This window comes from Oncorhynchus nerka, linkage group LG14, assembly GCF_034236695.1.
Source record: "Oncorhynchus nerka isolate Pitt River linkage group LG14, Oner_Uvic_2.0, whole genome shotgun sequence".
Lineage (NCBI taxonomy): Eukaryota > Metazoa > Chordata > Actinopteri > Salmoniformes > Salmonidae > Oncorhynchus > Oncorhynchus nerka.
Window position 1 is genome coordinate 42,553,677 of NC_088409.1, and position 18,947 is coordinate 42,572,623.

Genomic DNA, 18,947 nt, shown 5'->3' on the forward strand with positions numbered 1-18,947 from the left:
ATGTGAAACGTTAACCCAAAAAGAATGAAGGAAAACTCCATAGACTCCAACAAATCAGCAGTAGATGATCTTGTTTCGTTAAAGCATCACCGCTTGAGTCCAAGACTTTTTAAACAGGTGAACCGTAAAAGGACTTTGTATGTCGTCGCGGTGAAGCAACACAGCCTTTTAGCGGTAGTCCTCGCCTCTATTGATATCTGGTGAGAATAGAGATAACTACATTCGATGATCTCTATCACAGCCTGGGGAAATATGTCACTCTACACACAGTGATGGAGAGGACAGTGTTTCCTCTTCTATTAATAGTAACCCTGATGATGGGAGGAAGACAGAGGGAGAGAGAGAGGGAGAGAGAGAGAGAGAGCAAGAGATATAGAGAGAGAGAAAAAGAGAAAGGGAGATGACCACTGTGACTGACCCAAACTTAAGGAAAGATTTGACTATGTACAGACTCAGTGAGCATAGCCTTGCTATTGAGGGGCCGCCGTGGGCAGACCTGGCTCTCCAGAGAAGACAGGCTATGTGCACACTGCCCACAAAATTAGGTGGAAACTGAGCTGCACTTCCTGACCTTCTGCCAAATGTATGACCATATTAGAGACACATATTTCCCTCAGATTACACAGATCTACGAAGAATTCGAAAACAAACCCGATTTTGATCAACTCCCATATCTACTTGATGGAATACCACAGTGTGCCATCACAGCAGCAAGATTTGTGACCTGTTGCCACGAGAAAAGGTCAACCAGTGAAGAACAAACACCACTGTAAATACAACCCATATTTATGCTTATTTATTTTCCCTTTTGTACTTTAACCATTTGTACATCACTACAACACTGTATATATGCATAATATGACATTTGCAATGTCTTTATTCTTTTGGAACTTCTGTGAGTGTAATGTTTAATGTTCATTTGTATTGTTTATTTCACTTTTGTATATTATCTACTTCACTAGCTTTGGCAATGTTAACATATGTTTCCCATGCCAATAAAGCCCCTTGAATTGAATTGAATTGGGAGAGGGGGCGAGAGAGTGAGAAAGAGAGAGCAAGAGAGAGAGAAAGAGAGAGAGAGGGAGAGAATTAGAGATAGAAACAGAGAGAGAGAGAGAGAGAGAGAGAGAGAGAGAGAGAGGGAAGTGATATTGGATGTGTTACGATACATACTGTAATGAGACGCTACGTGTAATCTCAGTTACAAAAACACATTATTCTAGAACACTATCAATAATTCCTTCCATAATAATATACAGTGTACCTTGTCCCACAAACACACACACACATTTTCTTTCCTAATACGCCCCAAAGTTGTGCTCTAGTCATACCCACTCCCAGGCTCTTACTAACCTGCAACTGAATCTCTGAGTCATAGCTTGGGCTCTGTTCAGAAACGCATGACACTGATGTGTTCACTTCTCCATCTCGCTCTGTGCTACTGCTTATATCAGTGCATGTCTTCAAAATTCAACTATTCTAAAAGCAATTTGTCTGCATGTGTCAAATTAGAGATGGTATCGAGTGTTCCTTTGCGCTTCATGTTTTCAGAACATGGAGATAAGAGCGATTCAGATAAGAAAAGTTCAGACAGGAATGATAGAGAAACGAAATCATGTCAAATTCAGTTTTAAAAATAGTCATATTCATGAGAGTTCGAACTTCGAAAGTGGTGAAACAACTTAAATTCCAATACAGATATCGCAATGTTTTGTACACGCAGTGCTTACTGGATAACTGAAATCATCACTGGAGAGAAACCTAACAACCCAGTCCACCCACATCCCCGCCCTTGGCATCAAACCAAGCACTGTAGCTGTGATTTGGGGCAGATTTGGTGCTGGCAGTCATTATCAGAGATCAGGGGTCATGGTTAACGGAGCAACGCATGATGCCATTAGGTTGCACTCTCTCTGTGTGTGTATTAGTGTGTGAGTATTAGTGTGTGTGTATTAGTGTGTGAGGGACTCAGGGGGGATTACAGCTAGTCAACTTCCCTCTGGGGGGTACACACACACAAACACACACACACACACACAACAACTCCACCCCACCGTGGCTGTTGCATCGTGAGGTCTCCACCAGTCTGTTGTCCTGGTCGTAACACACCATGGCCTGGTAGCGGTAGCCCTGGCCACACTCCTTGATGTTCCCCTGGACCTTCATGCCCAGGAGGCTCTCCACTCGGTCTCCCACGGCCAGGATGCAGTCGGACCAGTTGCCCACGGGCTGGGCGTTGTACTTGTCACACGGGCAGTACTGGGTCTCGCTCAGAGGGTACATCTGGGTGTTCTTACACTTGTCCTTCTTCTTGCTTCTCCCTGGGGTGGAGAGAGGATAGGGGTTAGTAGGTAGGACGTTTGTGTTTGTGTGTGTCTGCCTGCCTGCCTTCCTGTCTGTCATGTGCAATTTTAAAGCTGAACTCCATCCTGTCACCAGGCAGTAATATGCATCATTATGTTCTCATTGAGTAACATGTAAATATTCCACATCCAGATTAATTGGACCAGACCTCGTTAAAATTCTCAGGCTGCTCCCCAGAACAAGAGACTTGATCTAATAGTTTCTAATAGCATCTATGCTGCACTCGAGCAGGCTACATGCTACTTACCCTTCTCGCAAGGTCATAGCGTAAACTGAATTAGTCATGCTGCTTATAAGCTATAGAACTTCCTTAATGGACTGCCACTGTGCAGTCCATTCCTCAGTATATTCCTCACCTACAAGTAACCTCTTCCTGGTTCGGACCCCCACACAGTCAGCTGTGCAGGTCGAGAACTTGGACCAGTTGGTGAGCTGGCAATCGTCCTGGCATGGAAGCTGGCACCGCTGAGTGATGGGGGGCATGGTGTTGGCAAACTTTAGACACTCTCCAATGTCTGCCTGCACTCCGTCCAGCTGGCGACAGGACACGGCTGTGGGGGGAAATCAAAGGCACAGTGTCCCTTACAGGGTTGGTGGCCATTTTGTCTGGGTCACAGAGATTTAGCAGGAATGGAGACATTGATTGGTTCGGTAGGGTTGCAGAAAAGGGGTGCTATGTAATACAGGGTGGTTATCAGTTGAACACAGCCTCAGGCAGACAGTTTTTTTTATACTGACAGTAACAAACTCCGAAGGAAGAATTATGGTCAAATATAAATGACGATCAATACAGGTTCAATGTTAATATGTCAAATATGTTGTGTTTTGATTAAAAGGACATTACTGGAGATATTGCAATATGTGCTTTTCGTTATGCTGTAGACACTCAAGATAAGACTTTTTTTTCTACCCCAAAGTAACCTACAAGCAGAGTTCTGCTCAAACTCCCTTGGGCCTCTGTAGACTCTATACGTTTGGATTGCTGTAGCCTGTTGATATGTGTGGGATTGTTTGTGGTGGCATGTGTGTTGACAGTGAGTGTGACTGGCGGTCAGGAGTGTTCCAGGTCCCTCCAGGTACACAGCAGTGAGGTGCTGTGATAAGCTGTGAGACGCCCCAGGGGTAAAGAGACACTGTGTCTCAGCATGTCTCAGAGAATGACAAACAGTGACCTGGATTCTTTAGAGCCCAGGGATGTTAACGTCTACTATCACAGGCTACGAGAGTCAGCCCAACGCAACAGGAGGATTGTGGATGTCAGATCGTTTGTGTGAAGAAAAGGAAGTTGTAATGTGTCTCTTTCCATTTATGCATATTAGCACTTCACAAGTGGCCATTTACAACATTGCCACTGATAATAGTTCTCCATTGAAGCTATACAACAATGGAATTATTACGTGACCTGAAAAACAACCCCTTTTACGATACTTTGTAGTACAGCTTCTTTTATCTACGGAAGGCGAGCCATTCCTGTACGCAAGTACAAAGTATGCTTCAATATGCTGTCATATGGTGTTTGTTTACAATTGAAACATATTTACAGGTTGCAGTTAGCCAGGGGAGGAATGTAGCAGCTCTCCCAAATGGAGCTGTGATTAAAGCTGCATGAAAAGACCCTAAGGTACCTGGGTACTAAGAAACACCAACTGTCTCAAGCAAGGTGGATGCCTAGTCATGAACACATTGACATCCTAAATTCACTGAGGGATGACAAAATGGTGTCCTCAGTGCTGTGGGGAGTGTCAACCCCAGTTCACGTCTTCGTCTAAAGGGGGGATTTGACAAGTGGTTCAAGAAGCACAATTTGCCTCTCCTAACCTTGCTAAATCCATCTGTTTTCTCCTGGCTGAGATTCAGAGGCCACAACGAATGTCAATTTCATTGTGGATGTTTAAATTGGATAGAAGAGAAAGTAATAGAAGGGGATTTGTGAAGAGGAAAAAAGACACGGTTAAAGGATGTCATTTCACCTCTTGTTTGAAGACCTGGTCCACATGTCTCCTGAGCCCCTGGGCTGTCCTCCCTGATGTACCATGGGACCAATTGACACCTTCTCCATTTGTGTGACTTCCACCTGCAACAGAGGAAGTATTGATGATGATGATGATGATTGTGATAATGATAGTGATGTTGAACGTGATTATGATCATCAAGTCAATGTCAACATAATCATTCAAATCATCATATTCAACATTAACATTATCAGCAAGACAGTAGAGGTAATTAGTGTATAATACCAATACACTTTACGAGTAAGAGTTGCTAACGCTAGTAGCAATAGTATCACCATTGGTGTAATCATATCCATGTACAGTGATTTCCGAAGGTATTCATACCCCTTAACTTATTCCACATGTGTTACATCTGCACACAATACCCCATAATGACAAAGTGAAAACATATTTGTAGATAGTTTTGTAAATTTTTTGAAAATGAAATGACAGAAATATCTCATTGATATAAGTATTCACACCCCAATACATGTCCGGAAGCGATTACAGCTGTGAGTTTTCCTGGGTAAGTCTCTAAGAGCTTTGGACAACGGGATTGTACAATATTTGCACATGATTCTTTTTTTTTTAAATATCCAAGCTCTGTCAAGTTGGTTGTTGATCATTGCTAGACAACAATTTTCAAGTCTTGCCACAGATTTTCTAGCCGATTTAAGTCAAAACTGTAACTTGGCCACTAAGGAGCATTCCATGTTGTCTTGGTAAGCAACCAGTGTATATTTGACCTTAAGTTTTAGGTTAATGTCTTCTTGCTGGGTCCATGCAACTTATTATGTGACTTGTTAAGCACGTTTTTACTCATGAACTTATTTAGGCTTGCCATAACAAAGGGGTTGAATACTTATTGACTCTAGACATTTTAGCTTTTCATTTTTTATTCATTTGTAAAAATGTCTAAAAACATAATTCCACGTTGACATTATAGGGTATCGTGTGTAGATCAGTGATGCACAGTCTAAATGCAATCCATTTTAAAATTCAGGCTGTAAAATGACAAAATATGGGAAAAGTCAAGGGGTATGAATACGTCCTGAAGGCACTGTATAACTGTCAGTACTCTTGTTACTGTGCTGTACCTGTAACCAGGGCAGACTTTAGGAGCCTCGCAGTCCTTCTCCTCCTCCAGCACCTCAGGACAGTCTTGGCCCCCGTTGGCTGGCAGCTGGAGGATGACGCGGTTTCTTGACTGCTTCGTCTTCTGAATGTTACCAGCTGACAAAGCAAACGGAGCACATGGAGCATTACTTTAATTCTATATGATAATTAGATTTTCAAACACTGGAAATGTGTCACAGTCCCCAAACCTGTCTGGCTCAGTGTTGGACTGTCTGCCACAGTGTACGCCTCTCTCACTCAGGGAGAGTGAAGTAGAGCTAGAGCTAGAGCTAGAGCTAGGTCACAAGGTTATGCGACCCTCCCCCTCACTGGGGCGCTAAGATAGAACTTTGTGGACTAACGCAGATCTATGAAGAAACAAAAAAACTCTGTTCTTTCACAGAGAACACGCTTTATTTGGGAAGCCCATTTGATTGTGAGATAAATTTCACAATTCTTACCTTTTCTAAGATCTCTGCCAAAAATCTACCCAGGACCTACTGCACATGCAACGACACATGCACGAGGGGGAACTCCTCATAAACACTACCCTGTCACCGGCAGTTTTCTAAATACATTAGGACATCATCCTTTTACTATATTGTCAGAAACATCATCAGACCTTGGTAGTAGCCTATTTCATATCTCTCTTTCGATGCATTTCTCTGGAAACCAAGCAGACGCCTGAGAAACATGGATACATGTCTAATTCTGATGTGAGACTGTGAGAACTGGTAGCTTTTATGAGCTCGAGAAATGTAGCAAACTTTCCCCCACCTTTTAGATAAGAAAATATCCGTCTACCATTCTGTCACGTCAACCATCCATCCAAATCAAAGAATTCCATGTGTCTGTCTTTGTCTTTCTGAACGTTCACTCACGCAGCCTATTCCATGATATGGGATAATCCAAAAGAGCAACACAGCAGCTGTTGATTGCCAGTCATCATCATTCATCACGTAGCCTTTGCTATATATAATCAACACACCATTTTCAAAGACTATGGTATTTGATGCAAACATACAAAAATACAATCACGTCACATTGTCTTGTTCGCTCAAGGAAGGCAATTTGGCCCTGGCTTGCAAACAAAATATTCAATTTCGCTGTCATTACAGAACGTAGATCTGCGTTAGTCCACAAAGTTCTATCTAGCGCCCCAGTGAGGGGGAGGGTCGCATAACCTTGTGACCTAGCTCTAGCTCTGCTTCACTCTCCCTGACTGAGAGAGGCGTACACTGTGGCAGACAGTCCAACAGTGAGCCAGACAGGTTTAGGTACTTTGACAAATTTCAGAAATTTGCCGTTGTTCCCCTTTAAATTACTTTGAGACATTCCATGTCAAACTGACATATCCAGGGCAGAGTGGGAGAATGTTGACTGCTTTATGGTTGCAGTAAAATCAACATAGTCGTCAAGTTCAAATCTAATGATGAAGCAACGTGAGGAAGACGGATGCTTTCCCCACGATCAGCGGTATTCCCAATAGACACACCCGTTGAATAAATACAATTAACAACTATGACGTTCTGCCAGAGCTCTGACTATGGCCCGGTGGTCCTCAATCCTGGTCCTGGGGACCCAAATGGGTGCACATTGTTGTTTTTGCCCTAGCACTACACACCTGATTCAAATAATCAACTCATAATCAGGCTTGGATTATTTGAATCAGGTGTGTATTGCTAGGGCAAAAACAAAAATGTGCACCCCAGGACCAGGATTTGAGAGCCACTGATCTAGACTGATTAAGATGTAGTTTTATGGTCCAGGACTGGCAAATCATATTATATGAGGTCATTACAGGCTCTGTGTATCCCTGACCTTTAGTTTCAACCAGTGTGGGTAGGAGGCAGGTCATCCTATACAGCAGGAGAACATCAGCACTACGATCAAAATATACGAGTGCGACTGTGTGTGGCGAGGGCCAAAGATTTACGCTCTCATGCCAAATAAAGAGCTCATCGAAATCTGAACGATGATGATTTCATCCCATAAATCAACGTAATGTATTCAACAATGTCCTCCAGCTGTGGCCATGGCTGTCTGACAAAGGTGACCTGGTCTGAAGGCGTTTTTATTACAGCATGACAACAACAACAACAACAACAACAACCACAACATGGCACCCTGTCACTTGTAGCCACAGGCTAGTATGTTTTCTGGGTTGCACTAAATTAGGTCATCTTAAGGTCCTCCTACATGTCAATCTGTCAAATGAAATATCCGTAATGAAACGAGAGGAATACAATTTAAGGAAACTGTAATGAGTTGTTTACATCGCATGCATCACCTAATTGGTGGCAGTTTCCTTAGTCGTCCCAGTTTGACATTGGTTCATAATATAAATGATCTCCAAATGATGCTTCATGATAACAGCTGACATGTATAATATTCACCCGAGCAGTTGGATAAGCAAGACATTCCTTTTAGGAGAGCATTTCTGGTCCATAGTTCTTAGTTCCCAAGAGACTTACAATGAACAGGTACAGATGTATGATATTAATTTGAGCCAGTTTGCTACAGCAGGAAAATAATCCTGCAGCAACAGAAAATGTGGATTATTATTTTTTGTAGGGGTTGATATGTTTTTCGGAATGGAAAATGAAGTCTGAAATTTCAGTGGAAATTATAAACTTTCGAAGCCTTTTTAAGCCTCAAATACACTGCATAGCAGGTAAGTTCTCCTGCAACAGGGCGATCAAATTAAGATCCTACATCTGTAGGGTAGTTATTTGTGTGCATGTCTTTGCACAGTAGCTTGAATTCTTATTTCATACCTGCATCACAGGTGGGAGAGCACTGGGACCAGTCGCTGAAGGGGGTGACGATGCAGTCCCTCTTACAGGGCATTCGACAGGGTCGCACTGTACCTGGACGAGGACTCTCAGGACATCTACATGGTAAACATACACACACTACTGGTAACACATGCAAACATATAGCTGGTAACACACAGACGCAGGCTTCTCACTTTGGCTGCAGGAATTCAAATTCCTAATCCGATTGGCCAAGAGCCATGGAGCTATCGAAGGACAGTGGTAGATTCTTTGCTTAGAAGATAGTCCTCAGAAAGTACGGTAGCCTGCTTGGCTTCCTACTATGTCATTTTTGTTGTTGTTGTAAAACCACTTGGCTTTTACAGAGATAAATCCAGTGTTTCTGAAGCACAAACTAGGACAACAGGAAGCAACTGTCTGTTAGGAAGTCCTATGTCTTATGTCCATGTCAATCGATACCACTGACAGATGAGGAAAGAGAAGATCATGTTATGTCTTATGTGGGGGCAATGTGAACATTACCTACAGTATACGGCTTTGGCAGCCTTTCTTTATATTCATTCCTCTTCAATGGAGAATCTGCATTTAATTCCTCCAGGCTAGATTCAGTTCACTATAGATAAGACCCTCCATGATATTCCTTCCCGTTTGAAATTGATTCTATTACTGGATGATAATCCGTTAGATCGCTGGGATTGTGGTTGGAGCCGGTCTTCATATTTAACGGACAAAGGGTTATATGTAATCTCCAGCCTATAAGTTATAAGTACCTCTGATCCCCAGCGAATGGCCACTGGATGAAGATAAACGGGGGGAAATTGTCCGTCTACATCAAGTAATCTGATTTTTCGGAACATGGGCTCTCCTGGGGCTTTTTAAGTGATGTTCCGGCTCTATTTCCTCATCCTATTGCTGAGATAGCATAGATAGCCTAGCTAGCGCTGATCATCTGGCTCAGGGTTCACACACTGGGAGTAGGAGCAGTCTTCTCCTGGGGTTGCTCCACTCGTTAGCGCCGTGTCGTCAGGGGAGAAATAGGGTGCCTCAGGGTGCCTCACACGCACAATGTGATAGTGCAGCAGGCAGCCATGCAAAGAGAGGAGAGATTTATGTTTAATACCAATCGAGAGGGAGCTAAATCCCTCTTTAGTGAGACAAATCCTCTGGCACGTTCGTACACTGTTTCTACACTCCAAAGCAGTGCTCGGGGATGGAGAATAGAGAGCTGCTGCTGCTGCTGCTGCTGATGATGATGATGATAAATATGGGTCAGGCTTGGATCAAATCAGTTTCCTATTTCCTCTTTAGGTTTAAAGAGTTTACACGAATGAACTGCAATCAGCAACAGGCGCAAAGGTCATGGGAACCTGTTTAAGGACAAGCTACTTCAGAAGACTTTCAAAAGAGAAGCCTACAGGTAGCAATCATCTAGGGAAAACAATGGAAGATGAGACACGACAACATGACCCAGATTGAGCTTTTGAGCTGAGCATTAAGCACCTCACTACACCTCACAGGACTAATGCTGGATGCCCTCCGGCAGACAGAGGCATCCCTACCGTTCCTTTTCAGTTTTAACGACGTTCCAGACTAAACAAAATACGAGACACAGCAACATGACCCAGATTGAGTGGTTGACCCGAGCACTGAACTACCTCACATGACTAATGCTTAACTAATGCTTAACTAATGCTTAACCAATGCTTAACCAATGCTGAACTAATGCTCCAGCAGACAGAAACATTCCTACTGTTCCCTGTTACTTTAATTGTATTTTAGGCCAGGTGTAATGATAGGTATTACGCGAATTTGGAGGCTAAAAATGTAATTACATTACATTGGCAGAACACAATACCGACGCCACAGAAAACTTCACCGCTATTGAAGTATGCAGACTTTTCGACTAATTAAAGCATCGACTTGTTTTCCCTGCTAGTGTTATCACGTCTTAATGATCTTTCAATGTACTGATTTGTAGTGAGGCAGGAAACGCAACGTTTACTCTTGAGTCTGTCCCACAGCACATCATTAAGAAGAGTCTGCTAGGGTAATGTTTTTTTTGTTCTGCTATTTGCTATTATCGCTTCAATAATCTGTTCGGCAAGAGATTCTTCCAGATGAGCATACTGTGTGGTTGAACAGACAGTGAAGAAACGTCGCAACCCACAACATTTTAAGAGACTGCAAAAGCACACACAGCCTGGCACAAAACGATAAGCACTAATTAAATTCATTATTAACAAGTACAACAGCAAATTAAACACATTTTGTTTAATATTCGGGGAGGAAACAGCTCCGGCTTTGCGTACTTTTCTTTGGCCTCTGTCCCGACAGCTTTCAACCATCCGTCACTGTCATCCACAGTGACTAAACACAGTTGTCGTTAGGACACATCCATGTACTTGACTATGACTGTCAAACACTATCACAATTATTCATCCCAACTCCTTTTCCGACAGTCCACGTAAGCACCAGTGCAATCACACAAACGCATCGGGCCTCAATCCCCATGCAAATTGTCACAATCAATAAACCAAGATGATTTAGTTCCAAATCCCACTGCAGTACTCTGTATATAGACGGATAGAAGGGCTCTATTGGGCTTTGACAGTGTGTGTGGTGACACTGTGTGAGGTTCACTGCCTCGGGGTGTGTGAAGATAGCTCTGAGCCCTCTGTGAGTGAGCTGGAGCACATCTGCATACACACCAGCGAGGCAGACGTGTGTACTTGGCAGGTAGGTTTGATTAGCGCTCCCCCAGGGCCTCTGCCAGGTTCCTGGGGGAGGGCTAATCAAACCTACCTGCCAAGTAGAATGGTGGGAAGAGAAGACACAGGTGGAAAAATAACAACTAGAGACCATGTCAAGTCACAATGCAGCGCACTGAGTGCAGGCAGGGTGAAACCACCTCGACACTTAAGCTAGATAGCTGGTGGGCTTAGCGGTTCAGTTTCGAGATTTGTCCACACCATCTCTCCCAAGCAAATGGAAAAGATTGGCACCAATTGGACATCGACGCACCCGGACATAAGACCACTTTTGAAGTCTTACAATGACGGACAAAAATTGATTTTAGAATGAAATATCCCTTCACAACAAAGGACTTATAGACAAGGCACTGAGAGAAGGCACTTTTGGAGCTTTGTCAGCTTCAGCAGTCTTAACCTAATCCACCATGACAGGGGGAAGACTTTTTAAGAGCAACAGTGGCTTGAAAGAATGCAAAACATGCAGGAAAGTTATTTCATAACAAAGGTAAAATACAGTGGACTTAAAAGGATATGGACTCCATAGTAAAGCCTATAATGGCCCAGCACCTTGGACTGGGAGGTTTTATCCTGCCAGGTGAAAATGACTTCAGGACCTTGGATAGCACATCCGTAAACTGTAGACTTACAGTTAAGGTTTCTGGATCTTAAATACAGCAGGTTAATTAGTTAAATAAACATAACATCCCACCTAGATGAGCCTAGCAGAGCAAATCAGCACCCCATGCAAGAGCACAACTTTAGGCTAACTGTAAAGTCAACTTATCGATGCATTTTGAGGCTGTGATGTTATGTTCTGCATTGCAAACCATAGACATCCTGCATCTCTCATCTTGTGGTGATTTAATTGCCCTAAAGAATCAAAGCCACTTAATTACTGTCATTATCATCAGTGGGAAATTACACAGGCCTAAATGAACAGGGTTAATTAGCCTGTTTGGGACGGCATATATATTTATTTATCTGGGATTGGCTGTGGAGTAGAGATAGGGCTTGAGAGCTGCTCTTCCTACTGTATGACTTCTTGTCATACCTTTCTAACTCTCGTTCTAACTCTCTCTCTCTCTTTCTAACTCACTTTCTAACTCTCTCTCTCTCTTTCTAACTCTCTTTCTCTTTCTAACTCTCTCTCTCTCTCTCTCTCTTTCTAACTCACTTTCTAACTCTCTCTCTCTCTTTCTAACTCACTTTCTAACTCTCTCTCTCTTTCTAACTCTCTCTCTCTTTGTAACTCACTTTCTAACTCTCTCTCTCTCTCTCTCTTTCTAACTCTGTCTGTAACTCTCTTTCTCTCTCTCTCTCTCTCTCTCTCTTTGTAACTCACTTTCTAACTCTCTCCCTCTCTCTTTCTCTCTTTCTAACTCTCTCTCTCTCTCTCTTTCTAACACTCTCTCTCTCTCTCTTTCTAACTCTCTCTCTCTTTTTAACTCACTTTCTAACTCTCTCTCTCTTTCTAACTCTCTTTCTCTTTCTAACTCTCTCTCTCTCTCTTTCTAACTCACTTTCTAACTCTCTCTCTCTCTTTCTAACTCTCTCTCTCTCTTTGTAACTCACTTTCTAACTCTCTCTCTCTCTCTTTCTAACTCTGTCTCTGTAACTCACTTTCTAACTCTCTCTCTCTCTCTTTCTATCTCTCTCTCTCTCTTTGTAACTCACTTTCTAACTCTCTCTCTTTCTAACTCCCTCTCTCTTTCTAACTCTCTCTCTGTAACTCACTTTCTAACTCTCTCTTTCTATCTCTCTCTCTCTTTCGAACTCACTTTCTAACTCTCTCTCTCTCTCTCTCTCTCTTTCTAACTCTCTCTCTCTGTAACTCACTTTCTAACTCTCTCTCTCTCTTTCTATCTCTCTCTCTTTTGAACTCACTTTCTAACTCTCTCTCTCTTTCTAACTCACTTTCTAACTCTCTCTCTCTTTCTAACTCTCTCTCTCTCTCTCTCTTTGTAACTCACTTTCTAACTCTCTCCCTCTCTTTTTAACTCTCTCTCTTTCTCTCTTTCTAACTCTCTCTCACTCTCTCTTTCTAACACTCTCTCTCTCTTTCTAACTCTCTCTCTTTTTAACTCACTTTCTAACTCTCTCTCTCTCTTTCTAACTCTCTTTCTCTTTCTAACTCTCTCTCTTTCTAACTCACTTTCTAACTCTCTCTCTCTTTTTAACTCTCTTTCTAACTCTCTCTCTCTCTCTTTCTAACTCTCTCTTTCTAACTCTCTCTCTCTCTCTTTCTAACTCACTTTCTCTTTCTAACTCTCTCTCTCTCTCTTTCTAACTCACTTTCTAACTCTCTCTCTCTCTTTCTAACTCACTTTCTAACTCTCTCTCTCTCTCTCTTTTTAACTCTCTTTCTAACTCTCTCTCTCTCTCTTTCTAACTCACTTTCTAACTCTCTCTCTCTTTTTAACTCTATTTCTAACTCTCTCTCTCTCTTTCTAACTCTTTCTCTTTCTAACTCTCTCTCTCTTTCTAACTCTCTCTCTCTCTTCTTTCTAACTCTCTTTCTCTTTCTAACTCTCTCTCTCTCTCTTTCTAACTCTCTCTCTCTCTCTCTCTCTTTCTAACTCTCTCTTCTCTTTCTAACTCTCTCTCTAACTCTCTCTCTCTCTCTTTTAACTCTCTTTCTAACTCTCTCTCTCTCTTTCTAACTCTCTCTCTCTCTTTTTAACTATCTTTCTAACTCTCTCTCTCTCTCTTTCTAACTCTCTCTCTCTCTTTTAACTCACTTTCTAACTCTCTCTCTCTTTCTAACTCTCTCTCTCTTCTCTTTCTAACTCTCTTTCTAACTCCCTCTCTCTCTCTTTCTAACTCTCTCTCTCTCTTTGTAACTCACTTTCTAACTCTCTCTCTCTCTCTTTCTAACTATCTGTCTCTGTACCTCACTTTCTAACTCTCTCTCTCTCTTTCTATCTCTCTCTCTCTCTTTGTAACTCACTTTCTAACTCTCTCTCTTTCTAACTCTCTCTCTCTGTAACTCACTTTCCAACTCTCTCTTTCTATCTCTCTCTCTCTTTCGAACTCACTTTCTAACTCTCTCTCTTTCTAACTCTCTCTCTCTCTCTCTCTCTTTAACTCACTTTCTAACTCTCTCTCTCTCTTTCTATCTCTCTCTCTCTTTTGAACTCACTTTCTAACTCTCTCTCTCTTTCTAACTCCCTCTCTCTTTCTAACTCACTTTCTAACTCTCTCTCTCTTTCTAACTCTCTCTCTCTCTTTCTAACTCACTTTCTAACTCTATCTCTCTCTTTCTAACTCTCTCTCTCTTTCTAACTCTCTCTCTCTCTGTAACTCACTTTCCAACTCTCTCTCTCTTTCTATCGCTCTCTCTCTCTTTCGAACTCACTTTCTAACTCTCCCTCTCTCTTTCTCTTTGTAACTCACTTTGTAACTCTCTCTCTCTCTCTTTCTAACTCTCTCTCTTTCTAACTCTCTCTCTCTCTCTTTCTAACTCTCTCTCTCTCTCTTTCTAACTCACTTTCTAACTCTCTCTCTCTCTTTCTAACTCTCTCTCTCTTTCTTTCTAATCTCTCTCTCTCTTTCTAACTCTCTCTCTCTCTCTTTCTAACTCTCTCTCTCTCTCTTTCTAACTCACTTTCTAACTCTCTCTCTCTCTTTCTAACTCTCTCTCTCTCTTTCTAACTCTCTCTCTCTCTGTAACTCACTTTCTAACTCTCTCTCTCTTTGTATCTCTCTCTCTCTTTCGAACTCACTTTCTAACTCTCCCTCTCTCTTTCTAACTCTCTCTCTCTCTCTTTCTAACTCACTTTCTAACTCTCTCTCTCTCTTTCTAACTCTCTCTCTCTTTCTTTCTAATCTCTCTCTCTCTTTCTAACTCTCTCTCTCTCTCTTTCTAACTCTCTCTCTCTCTCTTTCTAACTCACTTTCTAACTCTCTCTCTCTCTTTCTAACTCTCTCTCTCTCTCTCTCTCTCTCTCTCTCTCTCTCTCTCACAGACTCATGCACGCGTACACACCTAGGGCCTAAATGTTCTTACTTCTTGGGTGGCACCTGTCCCACGTTGACCCGGACACAGATGACCTTGCGTGTCTGCATGCCCCGGGAGCAGGGGCCCTGTCCACTGCTGTTGGGGCCGGCAGCAGACCTGGGGCCAGTTGTGGTGTTGAGGGCTGAGGCTGAGGGGTCTTCAGTACAGGGGCCCCAGGGGCCAGTCTGCCAGTGGTACACCGTACATGCATGCTCGTTGCAGTTACGCACCTCCTGCAGGGAACTGCTGTTGGGGCACATGCCACCACCTAGGAACATGCACCCACACACGCACACGTACACGCACAAACAAACAAACGCACACACATAGAAAGGGCGAGCTGATGAGTTACTTTATAGAGGTTTGGCATCGTGCACAATGACAGTGCAACATATAAAAAGCAATAAGTTCAAATTCTCTACCACACCACATACATATACAGGATAGTCCCAATGTCATCAGTCAGGGAGGCTCTGGCTTATACATGAAGGCCTTACAAAATGACAGATTCTGCCATAACAAAGTCTGAAAGATTCAGCCAATTATTGATAGTGACAGTCCATGATGGTGTTGAAAGGCTTGACCTACCCCGGTGATTGACAATGCATTTTAATCCTCCAGCCCACTTTGAGGCTCAGACGATTCATCTCCTCCTACTGCTAGTTGCAAGTCTGATTACCAGCCCACTTCTCCATCTCTGTTGGATTTACATCCAACACATCCAACATCACCCTGTCCCTTCCTCACCTCTCTCTCTGTCTCTCTCTCTCTCTTCTGTCTGTCAGTCTCAACATCACCCTGTCCCTTCCTCACCTCTCTCTCTGTCTCTCTCTCTCTCTTCTGTCTGTCAGTCTCAACATCACCCTGTCCCTTCCTCACCTCTCTCTCTGTCTCTCTCTCTCTCTTCTATCTGTCAGTCTCAACATCACCTTGTCCCTTCCTCACCTCTCTCTCTCTCTCTCTCTCTCTCTCTTCTGTCTGTCAGTCTCAACATCACCCTGTCCCTTCCTCACCTCTCTCTCTGTCTCTCTCTCTCTCTTCTGTCTGTCAGTCTCAACATCACCCTGTCCCTTCCTCACCTCTCTCTCTGTCTCTCTCTCTCTTCTGTCTGTCAGTCTCAACATCACCCTGTCCCTTCCTCACCTCTCGCTCTGTCTCTCTCTCTCTCTTCTGTCTGTCAGTCTCAACATCATCCTGTCCCTTCCTCAGTCTCCTCTCTCTCTGTCCCTTCCTCACCTCTCTCTCTCTCTCTCTCTCTTCTGTCTGTCAGTCTCAACATCACCCTGTCTCAACATCACCCTGTCCCTTCCTCACCTCTCTCTCTGTCTCTCTCTCTCTCTTCTGTCTGTCAGTCTTAACATCACCCTGTCTCAACATCACCCTGTCCCTTCCTCACCTCTCTCTCTGTCTCTCTCTCTCTCTCTCTCTCTTCTGTCTGTCAGTCTCAACATCACCCTGTCCCTTCCTCACCTCTCTCTCTGTCTCTCTCTCTCTCTTCTGTCTGTCAGTCTCAACATCACCCTGTCTCAACATCACCCTGTCCTTTCCTCACCTCTCTCTCTGTCTCTCTCTCTCTCTTCTGTCTGTCAGTCTTAACATCACCCTGTCCCTTCCTCACCCCTCTCTGTCTCTCGCTCTCTCTCTCTTTCTCTCTCTTCTGTCTGTCAGTCAGTCACTCTCTCTCTCTCTCTCTCTCTCTCTCTCTCTCTCTTCTGTCTGTCAGTCAGTCACTCTCTCTCGGTCTCTCTCATCTCTGCTCAGTGGAGGCAGGTGGGTCGATTCAGAGCCCTTAGTGCTTCAGAGTAATTGCAGACACTTACAGGTTTGGGCAGTGATGAAGGGGCATTGTGGGACTGTAAGTCCTCCACACCTGCAACATCCTGAGATGAAAGCCAACCTGTTCCATAATGAGCAGCAGTGGTGTTGTTCACAGGCCGGTCAATGTGGAATGCCAACTCAGACTAATCTAAACCTGATGGCAAACGAACAGACCTCCTCCTCCTTCCTTTCTGCTGACTGCTAGCTGCTTACATCGCTGACGAACCATGTCGGTTTGCTGGATCTGCCAATAGTGTAAACTAACCAGACAAATAAGCCACATATGGTGCCCAGACTGACCTAGAAAAGTGGTTTGGTTGGGCAGCGGTCAAGGTCTATGTCGATTCTACAGGGAGTTATAGTGGATGATTTATGAATGGTGAAGCAACTTGGGTCCAGTCTCAATGTGACAAGTGGGATCGCTTTAATGCTACTCAAAGGATGCGGCTCATGGAATATGGGTTCATTCATGTTTGCGGTATGAATTTCATCACTTTTCTGACTTATTCATACAATGTACTCGGAAAGACATCCATAATGTATCGGGTGTCTGAGCTAGCACGGTTACATTTAGTATGCAGCTTATGACATACTAGAGCTTGGGATCACCTAACAGACGGCACACTTCCCTGCTAAAACATTGAGCTTTTGGGAGGTATTCTTCGACAGTAAAAGACACAGAAATATTGAAGTAGCATAATGATGTGAAGACTTTCCACATCGGTAGGGAAGAACACCAATCAGAAAAACTTTAAAGGGCCAATACGTAGTTTCTGTATCCATTTTTGGACTTATAAATGAATGATATGTGCCTACTAGAAGAATATAACTTGAAAAAATGCCTACTTATTTTAACTGTCGTACCCCGTCAGAACCTAAATTATATAATCTTGTTTTACTCCAATGTTTGTGAACAAAGTAAATGTAAACAAAACACTCTACACCGTCAAAACAGGTTTAAACCCACCATTTTGATATAATGGATAATCAATCCTTGCATCCATAGCTCTGTCTATACATTTTTAGAGTGGTTGCATTTCTCCAGCCTCATCCTGCAGCGTTTTACTGAAACAGTGACGGGGAGGACACTTTTTTTATTGTTTCAACAATGAGTTGCCCCTTTAAATCATCTACCCAACTCTCTACGCTAATAATATCTACTACTCATCACCTGCTACTACTACTACTACTACTGTTACTACTACTACTACTACTACTACTACTGCTACACCTACTACCACTACTACTACTACTACTACTGTTACTACTACTACTACTACTACTACTACTACTACTACTACTACTACTGCTACACCTACTACCACTACTACTACTACTACTGTTACTACTACTACTACTATTACTACTACTACTACTACTACTACTACTACTATTACTAATTTTAAAGATAAAAAATAGAATGTACCAAAAATCTTTGGAAACGTTGGCACCCTTGAAAGACCTTTGGAAAACATTGATATTGAATGTTAAAATTCTCACATCAAGATATGAGAATGTGTAAATACATTTGAAGAATTAGTTGTACTTACTTACTGTACAACAACAACAAAACTTAACACAACTACTTATTTCACTAGATCTAGTGCTACAAGGACGTTAAATCAAATCTATGGTGCCCAAAGGCTGTCGAGGTATACAATTGAAGTCAGAAGTTTACATACACCTGAGCCAAATATATTTAATCTCAGTTTTTCACAATTCCTGACATTTAATCCTAGTAAAAATTCCCTGTCTTAGGTCAGTTAGGATCACCACTTGATTGTAAGAATGTGAAATGTCAGAATAATAGTAGAGAGATTTATTTATTTCAGCTTTTATTTCTTTCATCACATTCCCATTGGGTCAGAAGTTTTACATACACTCAATTAGTATTTGGTAGCATTGCCTTTAAATTGTTTAACTTGGGTCAAACATATTGGGTAGCCTTCCACAAGCTTCCCACAATAAGTTGGGTGAATTTTGACCCATTCCTCCTGACAGAGCTGGTGTAAATGAGTCAGGTTTGTAGGCCTCCTTGCTCGCACACGCTTTTTCAGTTCTGCCCACACATTTTCTATAGGGTTGAGGTCAGGACTTTGTGATGGCCACTCCAATACCTTGACTTTGTTGTCCT

At 42.7% G+C, this 18,947-nt stretch overlaps 1 protein-coding gene across 1 annotated transcript in view; it reads right to left on the reverse strand.

Annotated features, from left to right (window-relative positions):
* LOC115142242 (thrombospondin type-1 domain-containing protein 7A-like) overlaps positions 1-18,947 on the reverse strand; it is a 104,022-nt gene that overhangs the window by 20,300 nt on the left and 64,775 nt on the right. The window contains exons 9-14 of the mRNA XM_065000087.1: positions 15,005-15,263; positions 8,249-8,364; positions 5,453-5,588; positions 4,335-4,438; positions 2,721-2,915; positions 2,055-2,321 (exon numbers count right to left, since the gene is read on the reverse strand). Of these exons, the coding sequence (XP_064856159.1) occupies positions 2,055-2,321; positions 2,721-2,915; positions 4,335-4,438; positions 5,453-5,588; positions 8,249-8,364; positions 15,005-15,263 (1,077 nt within the window). The remainder of the gene's footprint in view (positions 1-2,054; positions 2,322-2,720; positions 2,916-4,334; positions 4,439-5,452; positions 5,589-8,248; positions 8,365-15,004; positions 15,264-18,947) is intronic.